The 22325-nt window shown below is 58.5% G+C and overlaps 1 protein-coding gene across 1 annotated transcript; it reads left to right on the top strand.

Annotated features, from left to right (window-relative positions):
- Window positions 1-196: 196 nt before the first annotated feature.
- Window positions 197-7336, top strand: LOC112106331 (zinc finger protein SNAI3). Its single transcript, XM_026663692.2, has 3 exons — window positions 197-279; window positions 1795-2412; window positions 5709-7336. Exons 1-3 carry the CDS (start codon window positions 198-200, stop codon window positions 5888-5890), a joined length of 882 nt encoding a protein of 293 aa, XP_026519477.1. The 5' UTR covers window position 197; the 3' UTR covers window positions 5891-7336.
- Window positions 7337-22325: the final 14989 nt, after the last annotated feature.

Here is a 22325-nt window from a genome sequence, read left to right as displayed (position 1 = left end):
GGGGCATGTGGGGGCGAGCGAGCAGCGCCGCACGTCGCCCCCCTCCCCCCGCACCTGTGACGGGGGCGGCCCCGGGGGAGGCGGCCAAGCCCCGCCCCTCGCCCTGCGGTTGGCCCGGCGGGCGGCCCATGCTAATGAGCCGGGCGCCTTATGGCACCTGCCGGCGGGGTCCCGGCCAGAGCCGCCGCCGCCCGGCCATGCCGCGCTCCTTCCTGGTGAAGAAACCCTCCAGCACCCGCGTCCCCAACTACGGGCAGCTGGAGACGCGGCGGCGGCAAGGTGAGGGGCCGGGGCCGGGCACCCAGGGGACCCCCCGGCTCGGGGACCCCTCGGGGGTGCGGGTCCTGCCGGGCTCACCCTGCTGCCGGGCTGTGACTCCCCTGCGCCCTGGGGCTCCGGGCTTCCTGCGGGCGCTGTCCCGGGGCGCGGGCTCCCGGTGCCGGCAGATGCCTCGCAGCCTGCCCCCAGCGCCCTGCCGGCAGGGCACAGCCCCGGGCCGGGGTCTCCCCACCCCATGGCTTCCCGGGCGCTGGGGCTGACGGCCCGGCTCTGCCCCTGGCGCTGGGGGGCCCAGGGACCAGGTGTCGGCTCCCCCCTGCCCCGCACAGGGCAGCGCGGCGCCCGCTTGGGGCGGCGGGGCGTAGCTTGGCCCGGCCCTGGCGGCTGGCTCCGGCCCCGCAGTGGTTGCGGCTGCAAAGTAACCCCGCTTCCTTCTGCAGGGGGGTCTTGGGGCCCCGTCGCCGGGGGAGCCGCGGAGAGCGGCTCCCAGTGGGCCCGCACAGAGAGAAGCGCAGCGGGCAGCACTTCTCTTGCAAACCGGGCTGGGGGGCGGGGGTGGCCGAGTTCCTGGAGAGCAGGGCGGGCAGGTGGTGGGGGGGGGACTCGGGGGGCAGGCAGTGCCGCCTGGCTTGTCACTGCTGGGGCACTGCTATGACACCCCTAATGGGGGGGCTTCAGGCAGGGGGACCCTAATCCAGCTCCATCCTTAGACCCTCTGCTGTCATCTCAGCCGAGTCCAGCAGGAGGGGGGCGGGAGTATTTCCAATAGGCTACTCGGCCCCGGAGCGGGGGGGTGTCAGAAATCTCCCCAGGATGGAGGCACCAGGGCTGACACTGGGCATGTTGTGATTAACTTCCCTCTTGGACCTCCTGGAAGGTCCCGCGCACTCCACTGAGCACCGTGGCGGGCCCGATTCACCCGTAGATAGATGGCCTGGCCCGTCCCCCCAGCACGGGCCCCTAGGCTGGGGCAGAATGCCACCAGGTGGGAGCCTTCGCCACTGCTCAAGCCAGCTCCGTTCCCGGGGCCAGGACCTAGGAGACTGCGGCAGCGGCAACAGGAAAGGTGGCCTGTTTCCATCAGGTAGAACAAGGCTCTGACTGTCTGCACTGACCCCCCATCCCTAGAAAAGGGGAATGGGGGGGGGGTTAGATGGGTGGAAGTGGGAGCTAGCAGAGAGTGCTGGGGCCAGCCCAACATCCCGGACCCCAGACTGCCCCGTTAGCAACCCCTGCCCCAAACCGTTGCCCAGTTTCTCTCCACGCAGTCTGAGCAAAACAAACCCACAGGGGGTGGGGGAGTTGGAGTGACCTGGTGCAGGGGCTGGTGTGTGCAGTGTGTAGGCGGAGAGGACTTTGGTTAATGGACACAAGCGAACTGGCCTTCAGCTCTCGTCTGCCTTGCTGTTCTCACTGGTGCCCAGCTCCTGGCTAGGCGTGCACGCAGGGCACGGGGGTGGGAGCTAATAGGCAACATCACGGTTTCGTGTTCACCTGCCTCTTGCTTCTCCCCAGAAATCAATGGCGCGTGCCACTCCTGCGGGGGGCTGGTCTTCCCCATCCTCATCCCGAATGACAGCGCCCCTTCCACGCCCTGGGACGGCAGCTCCATCCTCGCCCGCTTCTCCTTGCCTCTCCCACTGGATGGTGATACCAAAAGGACTCCCAGCACAAGCCCCCACAACCTGGAGATCAGCCTGGTGGACACGTTAACGGGCCGAGCCCCGGGCACCCCTCTCAAAGACAACCAGAACAATCTCAACCTGCCATCTGTCCTCAGCCTGCCCCCAAGGAGGCCATCCAACCCGGGGAGCCCAGCAGAGGGGGACAGGGGAGCCCAGGACAAACTGCAAGGGGCACGGGGCAGGGCAGCTGAGCCCTTGGAGAGATTTGAGTGCTTTGACTGCCACAAGTCCTACCACACCTTCTCCGGGCTGGCCAAACACCGCCAACAGCGCTGCGTGCTGCAGGCCAGGAAGTATTTCAACTGCAAGTACTGTGACAAGGAGTACGGGAGCCTGGGGGCGCTCAAGATGCACATCCGCACCCACACGCTGCCCTGCGTCTGCAAGATCTGCGGCAAAGCCTTCTCCAGGCCTTGGCTGCTCCAGGGACATATCCGAACGCACACAGGTGGGCTGCAGCGCCGGGGCTGCCCAGGGAGGGAAGTGCCTTTCATGTGCTTACCAGGCTCCGCTTGGCCAGTCATTTTGCACAGCTGCCGGCGCAAGCAGGTTGAGGTGGCTTGCAGACGCGTAGCGGGCAGTAGCGGAGGGCGGGCTGGGAGAAAATGGCTAATCTACTGGTGGATCCGCCTTTTAATTTGGCACTCACAAAACAGCCTGCCAGGCCCAGTTCGGTTCAAAATGCTTGTATTTTGTACAGAGATTTTTTGCAGACCCCAAGAGTAAAAGGGCACTGTCTGCTTACAGATCAAACGCTGCAGACCAACATCTCTACCTGGGACACTAATACACTGTGTTTGTATCCCAGTAGCACCTAAAGGCTCAATTTAGATCAGGGTGAGCCTTTGGCGTTAGGTGCTGTACAGATACCAGGATACCGCGGTCCCTGCCTTGAGGAGTTTACAGGCCAAGGGCTTCTCTTAGTACACCTGAGCTCCTCTCACTGCTCGCTCCAGGGACCACAGTTGGTAGTTGCTGTAATCTGAGCGGCTGCATCCCCACTGGAGCTTCAACTCCCCCTTGGTGGTGGCCCAGCTTGGTGGAGTTTAAAGTGTGGATGGGATTCAGGGTAGGGGCAACCTTTGAGTTCAAGCTCCAGCCCACAGTGCAAAGGAGACCAGCCCTAAGACATCCTGCACAGACGTTACCTTTATGCACACAAATAGTCCCATTGGCTTCAATGGCTCTGCTGCATGCAGGAAATTTAACAAGTGCATAAATCATGCCAGGATCTTTCTCCGAAGAAGAATCTAACCCCTTAGAGTAGACCTTCAGTATCCCATTTGCTTGGCCCTGTTTTGCTCTTTGTTTGCCCTTTGCATTTCTATTTGTTTGGATAATGCAAACTCAATGAACTTAGTTTTCCCCCTGTGAGTTTCAATTTCAGACTCTTGGTGCTGTAATGTCTGGGTTACAGACACTGCAGATGAATGTTTAAAAACAATTGTTTTCATGGGAATGAATTTTTTTTAAGTATGGAAATCTTGCTCTGCTGGGCTTAGGTTTCATAAAAGCTGATTTTAGCAAAACTAATATTTTTGTCACCATTTAACTTGATTGTCCCTCTTTAGTAGAATTTTTTGCAGTATTTCCTACCTATTCCCTTAGAAATCGGATAACTCAGGTCAAATTGACTAGCAACGAAGTAACCAAAAATCAGACTGACTAGTCTTGTTCCGTTATGCCAGATGAGAACAACATCCAGAGCAAATGCAATTAGTGAGAAGTAAATGAACTAAAAGAGAATTCTTCCAGTTTTAATAATCTTAGGTATTACAGATCAGGGGAAGGGAGGGGAAATTCCACTATTCTTTTAAAAAGATGTTCTCTAATCCATCCAGATTAGGCCTAATTCTATTTACTCATGGTGTGTTTATTGTAAGATTGTGGTGGTGCCTTTACAGTCTTGGTTTGCCCCCTCTTGGCTCACTTCCTATGGCCTTGGGCATGTTGCCTCTTTGTGCCTCAGTTTCCCCATTGTGAAACATGAGTAATACTTCCCTATCTCCAGGTGGGTTGTGAGGATTAGTTAGTGCTGATAAAGTGCTTTGGAGATTTAAGTGCTGTCAGCAAAGAGAGTGGCAGAGGAGCATTGGTCTAGTACATTTCTTCTGCCTAAACAATCTCTTGCTAGGCTTGCTGTTGTGGGAAAGTTCCTCTTGTAATAGGATGTGCTCGTGCCATGTGGGCTGAAAAATCCAGTTACAAAGCTGGTTGTTCCGAAGTGGGAGACTTGTGATTTCCTCCCCCACTCCCTGCACGCCGAAAATAGAGGGGGTAAACAGGAAACAAAATACAAGTGCCTGATGCACATATCCTCCTCCATATCCCATGCACGAACCTAGCCCAGAGCTGAGCACGGCAAAGTGCTCCTGCAGAGGATGCGCGATAACCTGATGTTTGTCTCGCCGCATTTCTCAGTTGCAAACATCCAAGAGAGGCGGGGGGAGAGCTGGAGGCTGACTCACCAGTGTCCCTTTAAGCAGACAGCAGATCGGACGTGAGTTGGCAACATGATCCGGTTGCAAAGAAAAGGCTAACGTGACTCTTGGGCTCCGGAGCAGGGCCAGTCCTGGTTCCTTTGTACAGGGCTCTGGGCACAGCACCTGGAATATTGTCCCTGGTTCTGGGCACCAGGATCACAGGAAGATATGGACAAATTGCAGGGAGTTCTGAGAAGGGTGACCGATCTGCGGTCTGGCAGGATTGATTTACAAGGAAAGACTGAAAAAGCTGCATGCATCTAGCTTGGCTAAGCAGAGCAGAGGGAGTGAGGGGCTACTCAGTGTGGTATATAGAGGGATAACAAAGGGTGGTAGTGGAGTGGATTAGGCTGAAGCAGGGAAAACCTGGCAGTGAGCTGCCTTGGGCTGTGCCATATTCTCCCCAGGAGAGTGTTGTAAGCCCCATGGCTGGCAAATGGTGCTGGGAGGGGAATGATCTGGGCCTGGCCCTGGGGAGAGAAAAGCCCCATCAGACTCTATCTCCAACTTCTATGATTGGACAGGGAGTCCTTCCATTGTGAATTTCAAGCCAAACAGTCTGGCCTGGGCCAGCTTCTGCAGCAGAGGCTGGGGGTGGCTGGGAAGAGTCACCGGGCTTGGCTTGGAGGGAACGCAAAATCCTGACTCACTGTGCTGTGTCCCACTCCTGCTGCTACTATATGCTCAGGTGAAGGGCTTCCAGCTGTGGAGTCCATGTTCCCTCTGCTCCCCCCGCGGTGGAGTGCTTCTGAAATTTACTTGTGCAGTCAGTTGCTGGAAATGAGATTGCAGGTCTCTTGGGCTGTCTGTCCACCTGGCTCCAGTCTCCTCTCTTTCTTCCTGCTGTACAGACCCCTTCTGCACAGCTGGGAAGCGGAGCGTTCCCCTGGTTACAACGTGCAGTGGGCCGGGCAGCCGCTGGGATGCTCGCAACGCTCCCTCCCTCCTGCTCCCTGGAAACCCCCTAACCCACCTGAGCGCCTAACAACCCATGGTGATTGCCTGCCATTTGGCCTGGCCACTGCACCCCGCTGATTCCAAGGGGGAGCCAGGATAGGACAGTTGTGTGGAACTTACTGCTATTTCTGGGACCCCAGGCTGCTTGGATCTCACAGGAGAACCGTACAAACCAGACCAGACGTGGGACTGGTCCCACTCCCTGACCCGGCCAAGCCAAGATTGTGCCCCAGTGTCTTGTCCAGTGGGAGCTGCTTGCATGGGGGTGGTTCTCTCTGACAGTGTTGCCTTTGCTCCCCCCCAGGAGAAAAGCCCTACAGCTGCTCGCACTGCAGCCGCGCCTTTGCCGACCGTTCCAACCTCCGTGCCCACCTGCAGACGCACTCGGACGTCAAGAAGTACCAGTGCCGGGGCTGCTCCAAGACCTTCTCCCGGATGTCTCTGCTCTCCCGGCACGAGGAGGCTGGCTGCTGCCCTGCATCCTGACACCCACTGCCCATGGCTGCACCAAGCAGTCAGAATGAGGAAACCCGCTGTAGGCCTGGGCATCTCCGTGGGAGCTTCCGGCATCCTGCCACGCTGTGGAGGGTGCGGGTGGACGTGTGCTAGCATGGGAGAAGGCTCCGGTTCCTGGTGATGGTGGAGAGCTATACCCATCTTCCAGCTTTGTGTCTTCAGCTGAATGGCACCAGCTCTGCAGAGGGTGGTGCTGGAGGCCTGGCAAACTCATTGCAGGAATGACTTGGTTCTTTCTCCATGCAGGCAATGTCCTTCCGTGTGCGCATGAGGAAGGGGAGTGGAGACTAGCTTTGAGCTCCTTGCATTGAGCTCTGGCTCTCTAGGGGTGAACCGGATCACCCCCAAGCTCCATGCATCCACTCTGCTCACTTGCCTGGAAGTATGTTTGTCTGCACCCGTTCAGCGGGACTGCCCGAACGGTGCTTCAAGCAGTGCCACGCCGGAGGAATAACCTCTCCTCATTTCTGCCTCTCTCCCATCCTTTGCATCCAAGAGTCTCCACCTCCCTCATTAGGGGCTGGGCCGTCAAATGCAACTCGCTGTCCTGTCACCAGCAGCCGGTGGGAGCTGTCCATTCCCCCCTGCTCTGTGGCTGCCAGTGTGGGATCTGTTGTCGCACATGGGCTCAGTTTGATTGCCTGGTGTCTAATAAAAAATGAAACCGAGAGCCTGCAAAGTGAACTTGTCTTATTGCCCAATGAGAGCACGGGGCCAGCGACTTCTCACTGCTTCCTGCTCCATCTTGGTGACGCGTCCTCCTAGTGCTTCTCCCCAGCCTCAGTACTTATCCAATTGGGTTATTTGTATTGCAGTAGTACCCAGAGCCCTAGCAAGGGCCAGGATCCCAGCATGCTAGGCGCTGTACAAACACAGAACAAAAAATGGTCCCTGCCCCCAAGGAGCTTACAGTCTTAAGTCTAAGACAAGGGGCAATGGAGGATAGAGACAGAGAAGAGAAGAAACAATGAGACACCATTGGTTGGCAGAAGTCTCCAGGGCTGTGCGTAGTCATAGCCGAGGGACTGCTTCTGTGCTGTTTGGCTTTCAGACACTCCCTTACCTCTCTCCCGGGCATCTGCTTCTCCCCGCTCCTGGCGCAGTTTCACCCGCCCTCACCACTTGGACACAGACGCGTCCTCCAGCCCCAAAACATACCCTGGGTCTTGCATTGTTAGCAGTTGCTGGAAGGACAGCTCCCAGGTCTGAAATCTCTGCTATTTGTCTAGGCTTTTTTCTTTTAAAGACCTTGTTTATGTAGGCCCTACTGCCAGTGTGTCATGCAACCCCTGCTGTTGCTTGACTGGCAGTTGTGCTGCATTCACAGCTATGCTCGGAGGTAGCCTCCCAACCACAGCCAACCTGGCACCCCACCTCTACCGTGATGAGGGAGGGGCTCACTCCCTTGTACCTCTTTCATGCCTATAGGGCCAGATTTCCAAGGGCTCGGTGCCCACAACCAGCCCCAGCTGTCCAAGCTGCTCCGCTCTTGTCGTGATGCTTTTATAGCCAGATCTGTCTGAACTTCTGCACCCAGAGCTGTCTTGAAAAACCTTCAATACTCTCTGATCTTTTCTTGGAAAGAAATCCTAAAGCCAGGAGTGCTGGAGAAGCCCCTCAAAGGGGCTGGGACTCTTACTTTTGTATCAATTTTCCTCTCTCTCCCTCTGACTTGAGCACATGAGCCCTTCCCTCGGGGAGGAGCGAGGGAATGATCAGGTGTAAATTCTTCAGCTAAACTCTCAGCATTCAGAGGGGCCGTCAGGGGTCAGCCATCCTGAGTATAATTTGTTACAAAAGTTTACCGACTGGGAGAGGGGGAATGGGTCCTAGGCAGGGAGGGATTTGCTGCAGCTCTGCACCAGGGATGGCACATGGAGTCTGAATGCATTATATTGTTTTGCCCTATTCAGTGTTATGTCTTCATCTCTTAATTTTTTAAACAGGAAGCAGAGGGCCTGGCCCTGAGGCCGCGTCCATGCGGGCAGTATAAATAGACGCAGGGGTGTTCGTTTTTGCTGATCACTGAATGTAACTTGAGCGGGCAGGGCTCTCAAATATCAGATTCCTGGCCCTGTTTTCTTTCCTCCCAAGCTGCATGTGTCCCTCTGCCCTGCCCCAAACAGCGGCCTGACACAGTTGCTGCTCACTCTCTGGGGCTGGATGAAGGCAGAGGCCCTATATTGCCACTCAGGGTCCCAGCTCCTGGTGTCAGGATTGCACCACAGTCTGTTTCATTTTTTAAAAAAGTCTCTCACCCTTGTGGTTGCAAAGAAAAGCTTGAAACTGGGGGTAATGAAAGCAGTGATGTCTGCCTGTGTCTGCAGAGAGCCTGAAACAATAGCTCCGAGAGCTGCTGACTGCCCTGGGCATCTCAGTGAGTGTTCACACCAAGTCCTGCTGCTCCAGCTCTACCCCAGCAGAGGACTCTCCATCTGGCAGCAGGCTCCGCCCACCCTCTAGCAGATACGTCTTGACTGTTGGGGTATGTACTGGGGTCCCCTGCTGTCCCTCTTGTCTCTCTGACGATGGGCAGGGGACCCCCTGCTGCTGCTTCTGTGGGGCAAGGGGGCCACGTGCTACTGCCCCGGTCTGTCTGGGAGCAAAGGGAGTGGTGACTCCTGCCGCGGCCACTCCAAGTGGGGGTAGGGCCGTGGGGCAGGGGCAGTGACGGGGTCTTACACTGTGTGCGTGGGGCCCGTGGCCCCAAGCACTTTGTGTCCTTCAGCTCCTCCTCGCATCCTGCTCAGTCAGGGCAGCATGACGCAGGGCTGTAGCCCTGTGGGATTTCTGGGGGGGCTGTGTGGAAGCTGCATGTGGGAATGCCCCCTCCCCTGCTGGGGTCTTCGAGATGAGCAGGCGTTTGGACTGGCTCTGGAAGTTACCTATCTACCCCTTGAGCAGGTCAGGGCAAGCTTCCCCCCTTCTCCCCAGGAGCTAGGGAGGGCGAATCTCTCTGTATCCCTGTTCCTAGCCTGTCTGCCTGCTCCTCCTCTTCCCTGGGGTAGCTGTAAGCTCTGCAGGGCAGGGACTCAGCTTGTGTTGGACACAGCTGAGCGTGCTGTCACTGCTGATCGCTGCTGGTTTCGGAGCCCTGTGCGGCTGGATAAACTTCCAGGCCCCTGGAGATCCTAGTCAGAAGTTCCCCCAAGCCAGTGGCTCATGGGGCTGATGCAGTTATGGCACGTCAGTTTCATAGCCAACGGCCCACAAGCGAGTCAGGTGGCCAGCATCACGTCCACCCACCTCTGCCTGCCCGTAACCCAAGGGATCAGGTCTCCATTTTGCAGCTGGGTGACCTGGCAGTGTGAGGTGGACAGCACCTTCAAGCTGCTGTGGGTGGATGATCTGAGCCAGGCAAGCCCCCAGTCCCCCCCAAGCACTGGGAAGAACAGGGGCCCGGGTTACGTTGTTTCAGCACAGACAGCTATGGGCTGGGCACTGCATACAATGTGCAGCAGAAGTCCCTGCCCCAAAGAGCATGCAGTGCCAGAGAGGTGTCTTCCCCCCGGCCCCGCGCACATCAGAGATCCCTAGCTGCGTGTGTGGCTAGATGAGACTTTGGCGCAGGGGGGGGGGAAGCTGTTTCTGTATTTTCTGCTGGTGGCAGAGAACAGGTTTGATACCTGCCCGGTGCCAGCTGCGGAGAACATTTAAAAGCTGAGTGGGCAGCTTGTCTCCAGGGGCCTGTTCTGTCGTACAGCCAGGGCCCGTGTGCTAGGCGCTGTACGGACTCTTCAAAGGGCAAACCCTGCCCCAAGGAGCCTATAAGCGCCATGCCAAAGGGAACTCAGGGCTGCGGGGAGGGGACGCGCTGCAGGCAGCAGTGAAACAGGCTCAGCTCAAGGCCGTGTCGTCATGGGATGCTTCTGGGTGCAGAACCCTGCGCCCCCCTAGAGCGGCTATGTATAGCTCCTTAGGAAAGAGCCCGCGTGTTTCCTTCGTGGAGATGGCAGCGTGTTTGGGTGAGCAGCGGGGTGGCGGGGCTGCTGATGTCACCTTCCTGGCCCAGCAGAAAGGCAAAGCAGAGCTAATATTTCTATTTTGGGCACCAAGGGGCTTGGGGGGGGTTATAAATAGAGCCCAGAGGCCTAAAGGAAGCTATATTATGAATTGTGTTCTATTTCCAGAGCCCAATGTCTAAATATGTCCATTGCACCTGTCGCCAAGCGGGGCAGTGGGGGAAAGAATCTTACAGGCTCTCAAATAAACCCGAATGTTTTCCCTTCTCCTAACGGTGCATGGAAAATGCGTATAAATATATCACCGGGCTGGGGGGGAGTGGAGCAGACGGGGGCCCTGGCAGCCAGCCAGCCCTGGGCGCAATGAGGGAGAGCGGCATCGGAATGAATGAATGAGATTTTCCACTCTGCGGTGGTTAGGCTGAAGCTGTAAACAGCACGTGGGGCCTTCTCCCCCCCCCACCATCTCTGGACCTCCTGCACCCCCAGCCCATCCTCCCCTTGGGGCCTCTGGGGCCCCACTCCCCCTGCTCTGTTCCCCTCTATTGCCTCTTTCCTCTGGGCTATCTGCCCTCCACCCCGAGCTGCTGGACCTACCTCGGGGCTTGGGAGGGCAGTGCCTAGCTGGGCCATGCGGGTCAACACCTCTGCACTTCCCTCCGAGAGGACAAAATCCACCATCCTGGGGGTTCCCTCTTCTTTTTCAGAGGCTGGGTGGGAGACGCTGGGCCTGTGCCAGCCGGCCGAGCAGAGCCTGGGACCAACCCGTGGGAGCCACAGAGCCCACGGACCAAAAAAGTTACCAGAGCCCATTGCTGCAGGAGCCATAGTGCTCGTGCTCGGCACTTTATACCTTCTTCCTCGCCAGCGAGCCCACACTGCCCCTACTTTCCCCAGCTGTAAGCTGGGGAAACTGAGGCACAGCTAGGCCTCAGAAAGGGCACAGCAGCGGGGCTGGGGCTAGGAGCCAGGACTCTCCTCTGCTGCTCCTTCCCCGTCCAGCCCATTTCTAACCCCCCGGACCCCCGTTAGAAAAGCGATGCCTTGCACTGAGGTGTTAGCAGCGTCACGGCTGGGCCGCGTGGAGCCAGGGGGTGGGGTGGTCTCTGTGACGGGGCGCTAGCACGGCAGGGGTTCTCCTTTCTATCACTCCCAAGCCAGGCTGATCGGGCCACCGGCTGATTGCTGGGCTCGCCGCTTGTGGGTGCGAGAGGAGACAGAACCAGCTTGCGGCCTGCAGACAGAAAGCCAGCAGCTCCGAGACGTTTCCTGAGTGAGGTCACCAGGAACATACAGTGTCGCGGGGCCAAGTTCTGCTTTCGACGGCGCTGCACGTGTCTAGGCTGGGCCTCCTCCCAGCGGCAGAGCGGTGACTGTGTCATGGTACGGGAGGGAAGGGGAATGAACCAGGGCTGGGTTGCCCAGTGCAAGGAGGAGTGGCTCGGCCCATGCCTCTCCATGAGCTGGTGCACCCGCAGTCATGCGTGCTCCCTCACGGGGTGTTGCATGACTCATCAGGGCTGGATCTGGCACGTGCACCTTAATCAGGAGCAGAGCCCGTTGTTCTGGGGGCTGGGAGCACTGGTCATTGATAGCCTGGAGCCATTTCTCTGAGTTTTATAGTCGGACAACCTGCCTGGCCCATTTCACCCCCCGACACACCAGTCGCCCGTTCCGCTCAGTGCTGTAACTGGTGGTGGATGTTCAGCACATTTACAGTTTTCTGCAGCTTCTCAAAGCAGATGCCCACTGCCGCCCTCCTTTAGGAGGCAAAGGAATACAAGGAGGGAGTCAATTTACGCATTGTGGCAGGAACAGGCAAACCAGTGGGGCTGCCCAGAAGGAATCCGGCAAGGTGGCCGCTGCACTCACCAGCTTAAACAAGATTTGATCATTAACCAGCTATACTTTTAAGACCAAACTACAAACCTTCCAGTCCAGGGTTTATCTCCACCTTACCCTATGGAGGTGAAAGCTGGAAATCCACCAAAGATCCAGACAAATCTTGGAATGCCTTCAGCGGCAAATGTCTTAGGAAAACACTAGTTATCAAATGGAATGACTTTATAGCAAATGCCAAGATTCATCAGAGTTCAACAGCTCCTTATCTCTAAAGAATCAAGCCAGAGCAGTTGTGCTGGGGGGCATCTGGAGGAATATGCAAAAGGGGCTGGCCAAAAGTATCCAGCTGCCAAACAGTGCTCAGAGGGAGAACTTGTGGGACTTAACACAGAGAACGTGCAAAGAGCGGCCTTGGATAGCCAGGAAAGGCGAGCCCTGTTCGTGCCTCCCGTGACGTCTGACGGGGCGAGAAGGGTTCTGATTCAAACACCCCAGGAATGTTCGGCGTTTGAGAATAGCGGACAGTCCGTGTGCTCCATGAGGAGCAGCCCGTGTTGATCTCTGGGGCTTGGGCACCGGAGGTCCCTTAGCAGAGGAGTGAAACTTTCTTACCAGAAGAATGAAGCATAATGCCCCTTGCTACCCAACCCCCTGACACTTTCAAGGTCCCTCCTCGCAGTACAGTTGCTCACTACGGCCCAGTGAACAACATCACATCCAGACTGAGGGCCGCGTTTGCAAATCAGGCTTCTGCTCATCATCCACAGAGCTGTCTTGCAACAGGGGGTGAAAACAGATTTCTCCCAATCTGGCAGACTCTCCCCAGGGAGGGTGTGGCCCAAACTGCAGCAACCTGTCTTGAAATAACCAAACGGGAGTGTGGCGTGTCTAGGGGGAAGTCTGGCCCCTGGCGTCTTGCACCAGAGTGCAGAATTACACCTGCTGCCTGTAAATTATGCACTAATTGCTTGTGCAGATCCTCTCTCCTGAGGGTGAGTGGCCGGGGAACCGCCCCGTCTGTCTGCCTCACTCTTGTCAGAGTTCAGTAAATCTGCCCTTCGGAGCTGGTATTTCATTTACATATGAGCAACAATCCCGTTACTGTCCCATTAAGTGGGTGGCTAGTTTTGAGGGTGCGCCAGTGATGGTGACACTGCCCCATTGGGCGTTGAACTGACATCGGTTCAGACAGAGTGTTTGGGATCTAGAGGGTCGGGTTCAGGGCTCTGCACATTGGAAATAGGAGGTGAAAATAGCAGCTCCCTCCCGGCTCTGCACCGGCGGCTCGGTGCGTGTCCCTTGAAATTGCCTCTCCCGGGTGCCTTGCGATGTGAGGTGCTGGTGTTATTTGACGAGAGTCAGGCTGGCGGAAATGCCGGGTGCAGAGCCCTGGGGAGCTGGAACGGGCAAAGCAGTGGGGAAGAGGGGTGTTTGGTCCCAGCACAGCCGAGACCCCCACGCCCCTTCCCCCTTGTCTTTCATGCCATTCCCTGGCTGTGCCCCCTGCCTCTCTACACATGCATGGTGCTGGGGGGTAAGTGGCTAAAACCTAGGACTGGAAGCCCGCGGCTCTCCTTGGCACTGGCACACTGGGCTGTGAAATAGGGACTGTGCGAGCAGGGATGGAAGGGGCAGACCTGCCAAGCCCTTTCAGATGGTGGGCTGGATCCTCCTCCATCTAAGCCTGGCTGCCTTCTGGGACGAGATGCTGTAGCCAAGCCCAGAGTGCCGGGTTCAGGCCCGGGGTAACTGGGGGGAGCTCTGGGGTTACACGGAGGGCAGCAGGGTGGAGCTCATGGTCCCTTCGGCCCTTAAACCCAATCTATGAGAGGAAGGGTCTGGGAAGGCCAAAGTCACGTCCTCGCTGCGCCGGCTCTGGGGCCAGGGAGAAGGCGGGGCAGCGCCGCAGCAGGCTGCAACGATCCGCTGGGGGGGGGGGGACGGGGAGGGACTGGCACAGGGCTGTGACGGTTGGAGAGGCAGCACGTTTTGCTCCTGTGCGCCCCAAAGCACCAGCCCCTCGATGGATATCCCCTGCAGCGGAGCCTGGTGGGGGGAGGGAGGGGCTCCTCGGGTGAGTGTGACGACCTGTCTGAAAATAGCCACGTCGTTCCTATCTATAGCCAGCTGCCCTGGGCTCGGCCTGCCCTCCATGTACTATCTATACCCAGCTGGCAGGCCCCAGTGGAACCACACAAGTTTCCAAGGCTCTGTTAGCACATTAGTGGAAGCGGATCAGATGCCAGGGAGAGCCCCTAGGAGCTGGTGAGGCAATCGCCGGCTGGTGCTGGGTGGTTTGAGCTGGATCACAGCGGCGAGCTCTGCACCCCCACGCCATGCAGGGCAGCAGGTCCCCCCCCCCCCTCCCCGGCTGGGAACACCAGCTCCTCTCCTGGGTGCTCAGGGCCAGTGCTCAGCGTAGCCCTGAGCATCGTCCACCCTGTGCGGCCAGCTTTACTGGTTGTTCCCGGAGCCGGTGCAGCAAGTGGGTGAGGGGATCTGGGCTCTCTCCTGCCCTGCCAGTCCCAATGCCAACTCCTGCTGCTGTCTGGTGTGACCGGCTGGATTCCCAGAGCCCGGGGCAGGTAGTGGCACAGCCTTTTGGTTTGCAAGTTGCACATGTCCGATCTGGGATCGTTCCCAGGGAACTGGGCCGGCGCTCCCCCACGCCAGAGCCCATGTGGTGGCAGGGAGGGCTGGGTCAGGGACTGGCCCAGTCTGTTGGCAGTCCTTCATCAGGATCAGTCTGGATGGGTACCAGGCACCCAGGTCTGAGTCAGGCCTGCTTCCCATTGTCCCCCTGCAGCTTCTCCAAAAGCGAATCCTGAAAGCCTAAGGCAACAAGGGCGTATGGGACAAGCTACAGCTGCCACTGAATTCAGAGTGTGTATTGGTTGTGTGTGTGGGGGTCTACACTGCTGATGCTGGGGCTGAATTGGAGCCTAATAGAGAAACTGACCTTGCTAGCCGGGTGCCACAGGTGGCTTTTATTCCGTGGGTCAGGGCTGAGCCTAGAACTCCCCATGGCAAAGCCACGGGGTGTCAGGCTGGGCCGGCCCTAGAGCCTGCAGGGAAAGGCAGCCCTTCACCCCCTCCCCAAGACATAGCAACCCCTCTCCCCCACTGCATTGATCAGCGGCAGCTGCCAGGCGGGTTGCAGCTGGAGCGTGATAGAGGCTGCTGCAAAGCTGGTGGGCTAGCTGGGAGAGCAGAGGGCAAGGCTGGGGGGCCTGAACTCAAGTCCCCCCCCAGTCTGTAGGAGCCTTGCAGAGAGGCAGGGAGCCAGCTCCCCAGCTGGGGTAAATGGCCTGGCTCTACTGAAAGCAGCAAAGCTCTGATGATTTACAGCTGCCCGTTGCTCTGGAAGGGGGCAGGCTGAGATGGGACAGCGACAGCCTCTTGAATCCTAGCTAGCACAAGCAGTTCTGTAGCCTTGGACTCACCGGCTGGGAAGGGGGCACCAGAAATTAAACCACATTTCTGGAACTCTTCAGTGCCCAGACACCACGGTGATGGGCTTGTGCCTTCGGGACGGAGCTGAGGCGGAGCCCAGGTGTAGCTCAGCGCACAGCGAATATCAGAGCTCCTGTGCCCCCTGCCAGCGAGAGATTGGTGGGTCCACCCTTAACTGCGACTCCGGAGTCGTGGCGACCAAAGGTAGTGGGTGGGGTCCAGACGAGGACAAGAAACGAACGGCCAAGGTGGCAGATTCAGAACCCACGCAGCGAATGCGTCTTCACACCACGTGGAATTAGGCTGTGGAACTCACCGTCACAGGGAGCTGAGGCCAAGAATTTAGCCTGCCCATGTGTCCAGCTCTCGGGAATAGATGAGCCAGAGTTGTTATGATGAGTGATGATAATACTGGCAGGGAGATTACACCTCCCGCTTCAGGGCTTGAGCCGATTTCTAACTATCCGAGACCAGATTATCCCACATCTGTTGCTGCGACACCTGCCTTTGGTGCTGGCTGCTCTTGGGGACGGGACACTGGATCAGATGGCCCTTGGCTCTGATCCGGTCTGGCGGTTCCTACGTTCCATACATTCTGCTAGAAAGGGCAGCAGAGAACCTGTGAATGAGTCACTCCAGGGGCAGGCCCGCAGCTTTCCTTGGCACTCCCGGTTCTGCCTAACCCATAGGACAACGGGGCATCAGTCTGGAGGGATGTGGGGCTACCTGCAGGGCTCTGCTGGGACCAGCTTTGCTTCTTCAGTGGTTGTTGTACCACCTACACCAGGGTTTCCCATTCTGCCTGAGTGGGGTCAGCGCAGCGCTAACAAGTGCCCCAGCTATTAACCCACCAGGCAGGTGGGTGCTAAGCAAGTCTGCTATTTTTAGCCCGCCCCAGTGAATCAAGGCTGGGATATATTTATCCTGGGGGTTGGGTGCATGTGTGTGTGTCTCTCCTAGGGCTGGGATTTGCTGAATACTTTCCACTGTGGGTGACTGGCCGATAAAAATACGGGGGCTGGCTGGGTGAATGAGGCTTTGCATGCACTTGTTGTCTGCATTTCTCTGCTAGCTTCATGTAAATACAGGGGCATGAGGTTGTAGCTGCTCGGTTTGGAAATTCGTTAAGGATGCAGAGCGAGCCGGGCTCCTCAGAAGGTGGCCGGGGCAATCTCCCATCCCCCCATGACTCGGGAGCTTTCTTCATTAAAGGGGGGCAAGGACTGAATTTCAGCTGTTGCCCGGGGCATGGGGCATCTGCTCTTTCTGGGGGGTGGGGGGAAATTTGGAGTTAGCCCTAATCATCTTCCGTCTAGCTCTGATCAGCCGGCGGCTGGAATCCCATGTTCCTCAAGGCCAGGAAGATGTTGCAGAAGTCAAGGGAATTCAGAAAGCAAGGAAAAGATGCCGAAGAGATGAAGGCAGAATCAAGTGATCCTGTCTGGCATGGCCCGATGGTGACTGTGAGGGGTGTGATCACCCTGCGAGCTGCAGGAGCAGAGCAGGGCTAGCTTGCTCTAAGGGACGGACTGTTGGGATTCCCCGAGCCGTCAGTTCCCCAAGAAGTCAGTTCGACTCCAGTCTCGTCACTCAGGTCCATGGGTGGCGGGTGAACCCCCCCGCCCCGGGAGGCTAGCCCCTGGCCCCGCCCCTTCCACCTGAGCCCCTGCCCCCTGGAACCCCAAGGCCCCGCCCCTGTGGCTGGAGGAGCCCCGAGGCCTCCCCTGTGGCTAGAGGAGCCCCAGCTGGCCCACAGCAGCCGCGCCGGCCGGCCCGAGTACCGGGCCACCAACTGGAGCAGAGCCCCTGCCAGCTTCAGGGGAGAGGGGGAGCGAGGGCGGGGTGGAGTGTGGGCAAGCCACAGGCCTGGCTTAGGGAGGCCTTTCTCTGGCATACAGCACTGCTACGCTGAGTTGATCAGACAGTGTACGGTGAGTACAGGGAACCCCACGCAGCCAGAGTTACACAGCAAACCTCTTCCTTCGTATACATTTACACATCACATGGCATCTGCTGTACACTGCATCACACGTGTCGGGATTGGCACGGCCCCTTGTGGGAACCAATGCCTGGACAGCACGCTCCGTTCACGCGCGGGCCGGGCACGCCTTACTCACATGCCAAGCTCATGTGATCCTCTGGAAATGGGTCCCTGGGTGTCCTCCCTTGTCTTAGCTCGTACAGACGTTCTGCTTCCATTGACCTCCCTAATTCTGTCTCCCAAGAAATGAGGCCGTGCCCGTGACCCATTACTCACGTCAGCCCAGGCCTACATGTACCCGGCTGTGATGGGACATTGGAAAATATGATAGGAATATTCATCTTCGCTCAGGATTCTCCCCACTGGCCTGGACAGAGCCTTGGAGATCAGACAGTGGGGAACAAGGGCTAGAGCGGCCGGGCGGGATCCATGACTTAGGGATAATTATTAGTATCCCCAGCGGATGGAGGGGAGGCCGGGGCTTGATTCTGTGCTTTGCCGTGAACGTCGACTCTTCATATAGAGACTTACCAAGCCAATGGATCGTCTCACCAGGAATTACCCCCGTGTCAGGCGAAGTCCCTGGTGCTGCACAGCTGGAGAAAAGGTTCTAAGCTGTCCCCCTCCGGCAGGTCCCAGTGCAGGGATGGGGCCAGGGATGAGAGAGGGGGGAGGAAAGGAAAGGTGGGGCTGTGCTGCAGCTTGGCCTCTCTGCACCTGTGGGAGGCCATCACAAGTTAGAGCAGCTCCTGGCCTAGGCTGCTCTAATTTGCCACAGGGGCCAGGCCAACTCCTGCAGGGCAGCAGGCCGGAATTCAGGAGGGGCAAAGCTGGCATAAAACCACCTCACCCGCGTAGCTGAGCTGATGGGGTCAAGCTTCTGGGGTGGGAAGGAGGAAACCGCCCCCTGCCCCAAGAAGGAGAGTGGGATGGGACCTTTGGGGCTGGACGGCTGAGTGAAGAGGGAGCATTTGTTATCAAGGAAGCCCTGGACTTCGTAGGTGTCTGGGGCTAATGGGCAGGCACCTGCTTCCTGGAGAGGTGACAAAACTGCCGAGAGGACTGTGTGTGTGAGACTGTGAGTGTGTGAGACTGTGTGTGTGTGTGTGACTGTGCGTGTGTGTACATGTGTGACTGTGAGTGTGTGAGACTGTGTGTACACGTGAGTGTGTGTGACTGTGAGTGTGTGTGTGTGTGACTGTGAGTGTGTGTACATGTGTGACTGGGAGTGTGCATGTGTGAGACTGTGTGTGTACGTGTGTGCCCGTGTGTGTGTGAGACTGTGAGTGTGTGTGACTGTGAGTGTGTGTATGTGTGTGACTGGGAATGTGTGTGTGTGAGACTGTGTACGTGTGAGTGTGCGTGACTGGGAGTGTGTGTGACTGTGTGTACATGTGTGACTGTGAGTGTGTGAGACTGTGTCTACGTGTGTGACTGTGAGTGTGCATGTGTGAGAGTGTGAGTGTGTGTGACTGTGAGTGTGTGTGCGCAGGTGCAGTGGGCGTGAGGTTAAGGACGAGCCTCGGGACCCCCAGCGCTCACCCCCATCCTCCGCACTCCATCGGCGTGTCCTTCTCTTCGGCGATGGTGTGATGGGGTGAGAACTATGCCCGGAATCCAGAGAGCTGGGGAGGTATTTAAAGTGCATAAACAAATACAGCAGCTGGTTCGTGAAGGAGCAGCGGCACCGCAGAGAGCTTAGCGGCCCGTGCCCTGCGCTGGCCCCGAGGGGCGACCTGTGCTCCTTCTGGCACCTGCAGCGGGGCGCAGCGAGTGTGTGGGCAAACCCAGCAAAGAACACTCCCCGCAGCGGAGGCGCTCTAACCGGTGGGCATCGCTGCCTGCAATGCTCTTAATGTCTTTGCTGCTGCGTCCTCACCTGGGCGGCTCTTGTCTCTTAGCATTCCACTCCCATCCCCGGCATGGCAGCGCCGGCCCGGTGCTGGCAGCGCAGCAGGTGTCACCTCCCTCGGTGTGCCTGGGCCTTCCAGCAGCACGGCCGGTGTCTGCGCCCGGCGTGCACCCAGCGTCTCGCCTACGGGCGCTGGGGTCGGCTGTGCAGCGCCCGCCCCTGGGCAGACAGGAACCAGGTGCAATGCTGAGCCGGCCGGGGAGGGAGCCGGGGGGCAGGCTGCAGGCACCAGGACTCCAAGGATGCCGGGAGCTACTGTGTACCCACACCGGAGCCCTCGGACGGGGGGTGAACAGACCCTGAGCTCTCCAGGGAAAGGGCCTCGGCCCCGCTCCTGAACGGGCAGCCCCAGTGACGCCGGTGGGCCCCGAGGGTGGAGCTGGAGGGGGACCGCTGCGTCCGTTCTGCCCCTCGCTCAGCCCCTGCCCCCAGGCGGCCTGGAAAACAGGGCCTGGCTGCGGCGCCCATTCGCCCCCCTCTCCCCGCATCGTTGCGGTGCTGGCGAGGCGAGAGGGGCTGTTCCGTGGCGCTGGGTGGCCGCGGACAGGGCTCGGCCGCGCGGAGGATGGCGGCTCTTTAGAGCCCTGCTGGGGGCTGTGGAAGAGGCTGAGGTTGATGAGGCTGGCCGAGCTCCCGCCTGCCTCCGGGCCCGGTACAGTCAGCAGGGAGGGCGGGCAGCGCAAGGAAGGGCGGTTGATCTTCTGGAGGGGCAGGGCACAGAGGGGCAAGGTGAGCGGGTCGTGCCCTGCTCCTTGCAAACCCTGTGAGCTCCTGTACTGTCGTTCTGGCCTGTCCGACGCGTCCCCTTCAGCTCCTCCCTGGGAGCCCCATTGGGCTCGGAGAGCCAGCCCCGGCGCTGCTCTGACTTCAAGCCCCGGCCCGAGGCCAGGATCTGGGCCGGCCCAGCCCGGAGAATCCTGCTTCGCACCTCTCTTCCCCCGGCGACATCAGCGCTTCGGGGGGAAGGCGGGGCCGTGCCCACCTGGCGGGCGGGAAGGGACCAGAGGGGTGATGCTGTGGAGATTAGGGGGTGGCTGGGACGATGCTGCGGGAGGGAAGGGAGGATTCTTGGCCCACTCTCAGCTCTCTCCCTTGCACTTTGCACCTCGCTCAGTCGCCAGGTGCCAAGGGAAAACATCCCTGCTTCGCAGCGAAAGCTGCAGAGCTGAGCCCGCTTCCCTGGGAAAGCCAGGCCCACGCCGCCACCTGCCGGGCAATCCCCGTCATGCTGCCCCCAGTACCAGGCTGCCTTGGCCCCAGTGGTGACCGTGTGTTTGATACAAGGCAGCGTTTGCTATTCAATGCGCCATCAGCAACAGCCCTCCTGACAGGGGGGGGCCCAGGCAAAAAAGCCTCCGGCCGCCCCCCCCCCCGCCGGAGCCCCGGGGGGAGGGCTCCCCTTGGAAAGATCAGGATTTGGGGCATTAAAAACAAGGAAAATGTGCATTGTTCTCTTGTGTCTACACCAGAGACTGAAGAAGCTCAATTGATTTCATTGACTGGAGGATAAGAGGAGATTTAAGCGCTGTTTTAAATATACTGTTTTAAAAATGCCCAGAGGGGGGAATATGTGATTTTAAAGGGTTCTTTAATTCACCAGACAAAGGTTGAACAAGACCCCATTGGCTTGCAGTCGATGTCACAAAATCCCAACTGGAATTGACCATTTTTTAACAGCGAGGCTAATGATCTAGTGGAACAAGCTCCGCGAGAGACGTGGTAAATTCCCCATCGCTTCCAGTTCGTAAACCAAGACCGCAGCTCTTTCTCAAGATTCCTGCTGTGTGGGTGTCCCTGTTCCCCTTTCAGAACCTCTGGTACATGGTGCCTCCCTCCCCCCAATTCAGGATCCCCACCGTGTGGGTGCTCCCATCCCCCCATCCAGGCTCTGCATAAAAAGAGACCGGGTCTCACTTTCTTGCCCAGGCTACGCTGCAGGGGCTATTCACAGGCGCGATCCCACTACTAATCAGCACGGGAGTTTTGACCTGCTCCGTTCCCGACCTGGGCCGGTTCACCCCTCCTTAGGCAACCTGGTGACCCGAAGCTTCCCAGGGATCACCATATCGATGCCGAACTTAGTGTGGACACCCGATCGGCACAGCCCCCTGCAGCCCAGAACTCCTGAGCTCAAGCGATCCACCAGCCTCAGCCTCCCCAGCAGCGGGGATCACAGGCACAAGCCACGGCGCCCGGCTGTGTAGCGCTCGCCCAGCGCGGCACTAGAGGAAACAGGCGCTGGGGCTCCTGTGATGTCAGGGCCAACCAGTGTATCCTGCCCGTGCCCCGTGAGTGAGCAGCTGGGGCAGCCCACGCCCCCCCTGAGCCTGGCACACTACTCAGAGAGCAGGTCCTCGGGGTCAGACAATCCCGACCGAGTCTCAGGCACAGCGCGGCACAGGGTCCCCTGCCCTGGCGTAGGGGCAAAGGCAGCCGCCTGGAGCCCCCTTCTCCCCTCCAAAAAGCAGCAGCAGGACTTCATCCTACCCATCTGCTCGCAGGGGAGGTGCCGGTACTTAGCCCAGCAGCAGGACCCGCTGGGGGGTCAGGTTGAGCATCTCCTGTCTGCTGCGGCGCACACCCAGATTCCGCTGGGGGGGGGGGGTGTTAGCAGCACTGGGTCTTGTAGTTATTGCCCCATTGAAATGAAGAGTGCAGCGCGCCCCACTGAGAGCTATTCTCCCAGGCTCTCTGATCGCTGCATAGATTACATACATTTGTTCAGGAGTTTCTTAGCACACTTGAGGGCTTGGGACTCACTTTTTCCCTTTGGAAGCTGCACTACTGACCCACAATTCCCCTATTGTGCTTATGCCTTAATCCGGCTCTGGGGCAGGCCAACCCCATGCGGTGCAGGGAGCTGAGTGCTGTAATGGAACTCGATGAACTGAGCAGGGCCCCCAGGCCGGGGGGGCCCTACCCCATGTTCATTGTCTGGACTGGAACAGAGCGAAGTGGAAGGCCATAAAGGAGACTGAGCAGCGGGACATCCGCGCGGTATTGCAGCGACTCCTGCCAGCACCCGGGATGATCCCTCCCAGCAGCTTGTCTGGCATTAGCCCAAGGGCGAAAGCGGGCAAATGTCAGTCTCGCCAGCCCCAACTGCCCTGGGCGTGTTAATAGAGCCCCGTGGAGTTTGCATTAAACAGCATGAAATGAAGACGAACATGCAAAACGACACAGAACGAAACACTCACCCCACAGCATTGGGGGGGAGGGCGGCCAGAGCGCCGGGGGCAGGGCGGCGAGCCCCGG

The sequence above is a fragment of the Terrapene carolina genome, unplaced genomic scaffold (assembly GCF_002925995.2).
Source record: "Terrapene carolina triunguis isolate 2854851 unplaced genomic scaffold, T_m_triunguis-2.0 Scaffold33891, whole genome shotgun sequence".
In the NCBI taxonomy this organism is placed as follows: domain Eukaryota; kingdom Metazoa; phylum Chordata; order Testudines; family Emydidae; genus Terrapene; species Terrapene triunguis.
The sequence above is the reverse complement of the archived record's forward strand: the minus strand, read 5'-3'. Positions and strand labels throughout refer to the sequence as shown.

Coding starts and splice junctions, on each gene's coding strand:
- LOC112106331 (XM_026663692.2), top strand. CDS start 198: ATGCCGCGCTCCTTCCTGGTGAAGAAACCCTCCAGCACCCGCGTCCCC. Junction 280..1,794: donor GGAGACGCGGCGGCGGCAAG/GTGAGGGGCCGG, acceptor GCTTCTCCCCAG/AAATCAATGGCGCGTGCCAC. Junction 2,413..5,708: donor ACATATCCGAACGCACACAG/GTGGGCTGCAGC, acceptor GCTCCCCCCCAG/GAGAAAAGCCCTACAGCTGC.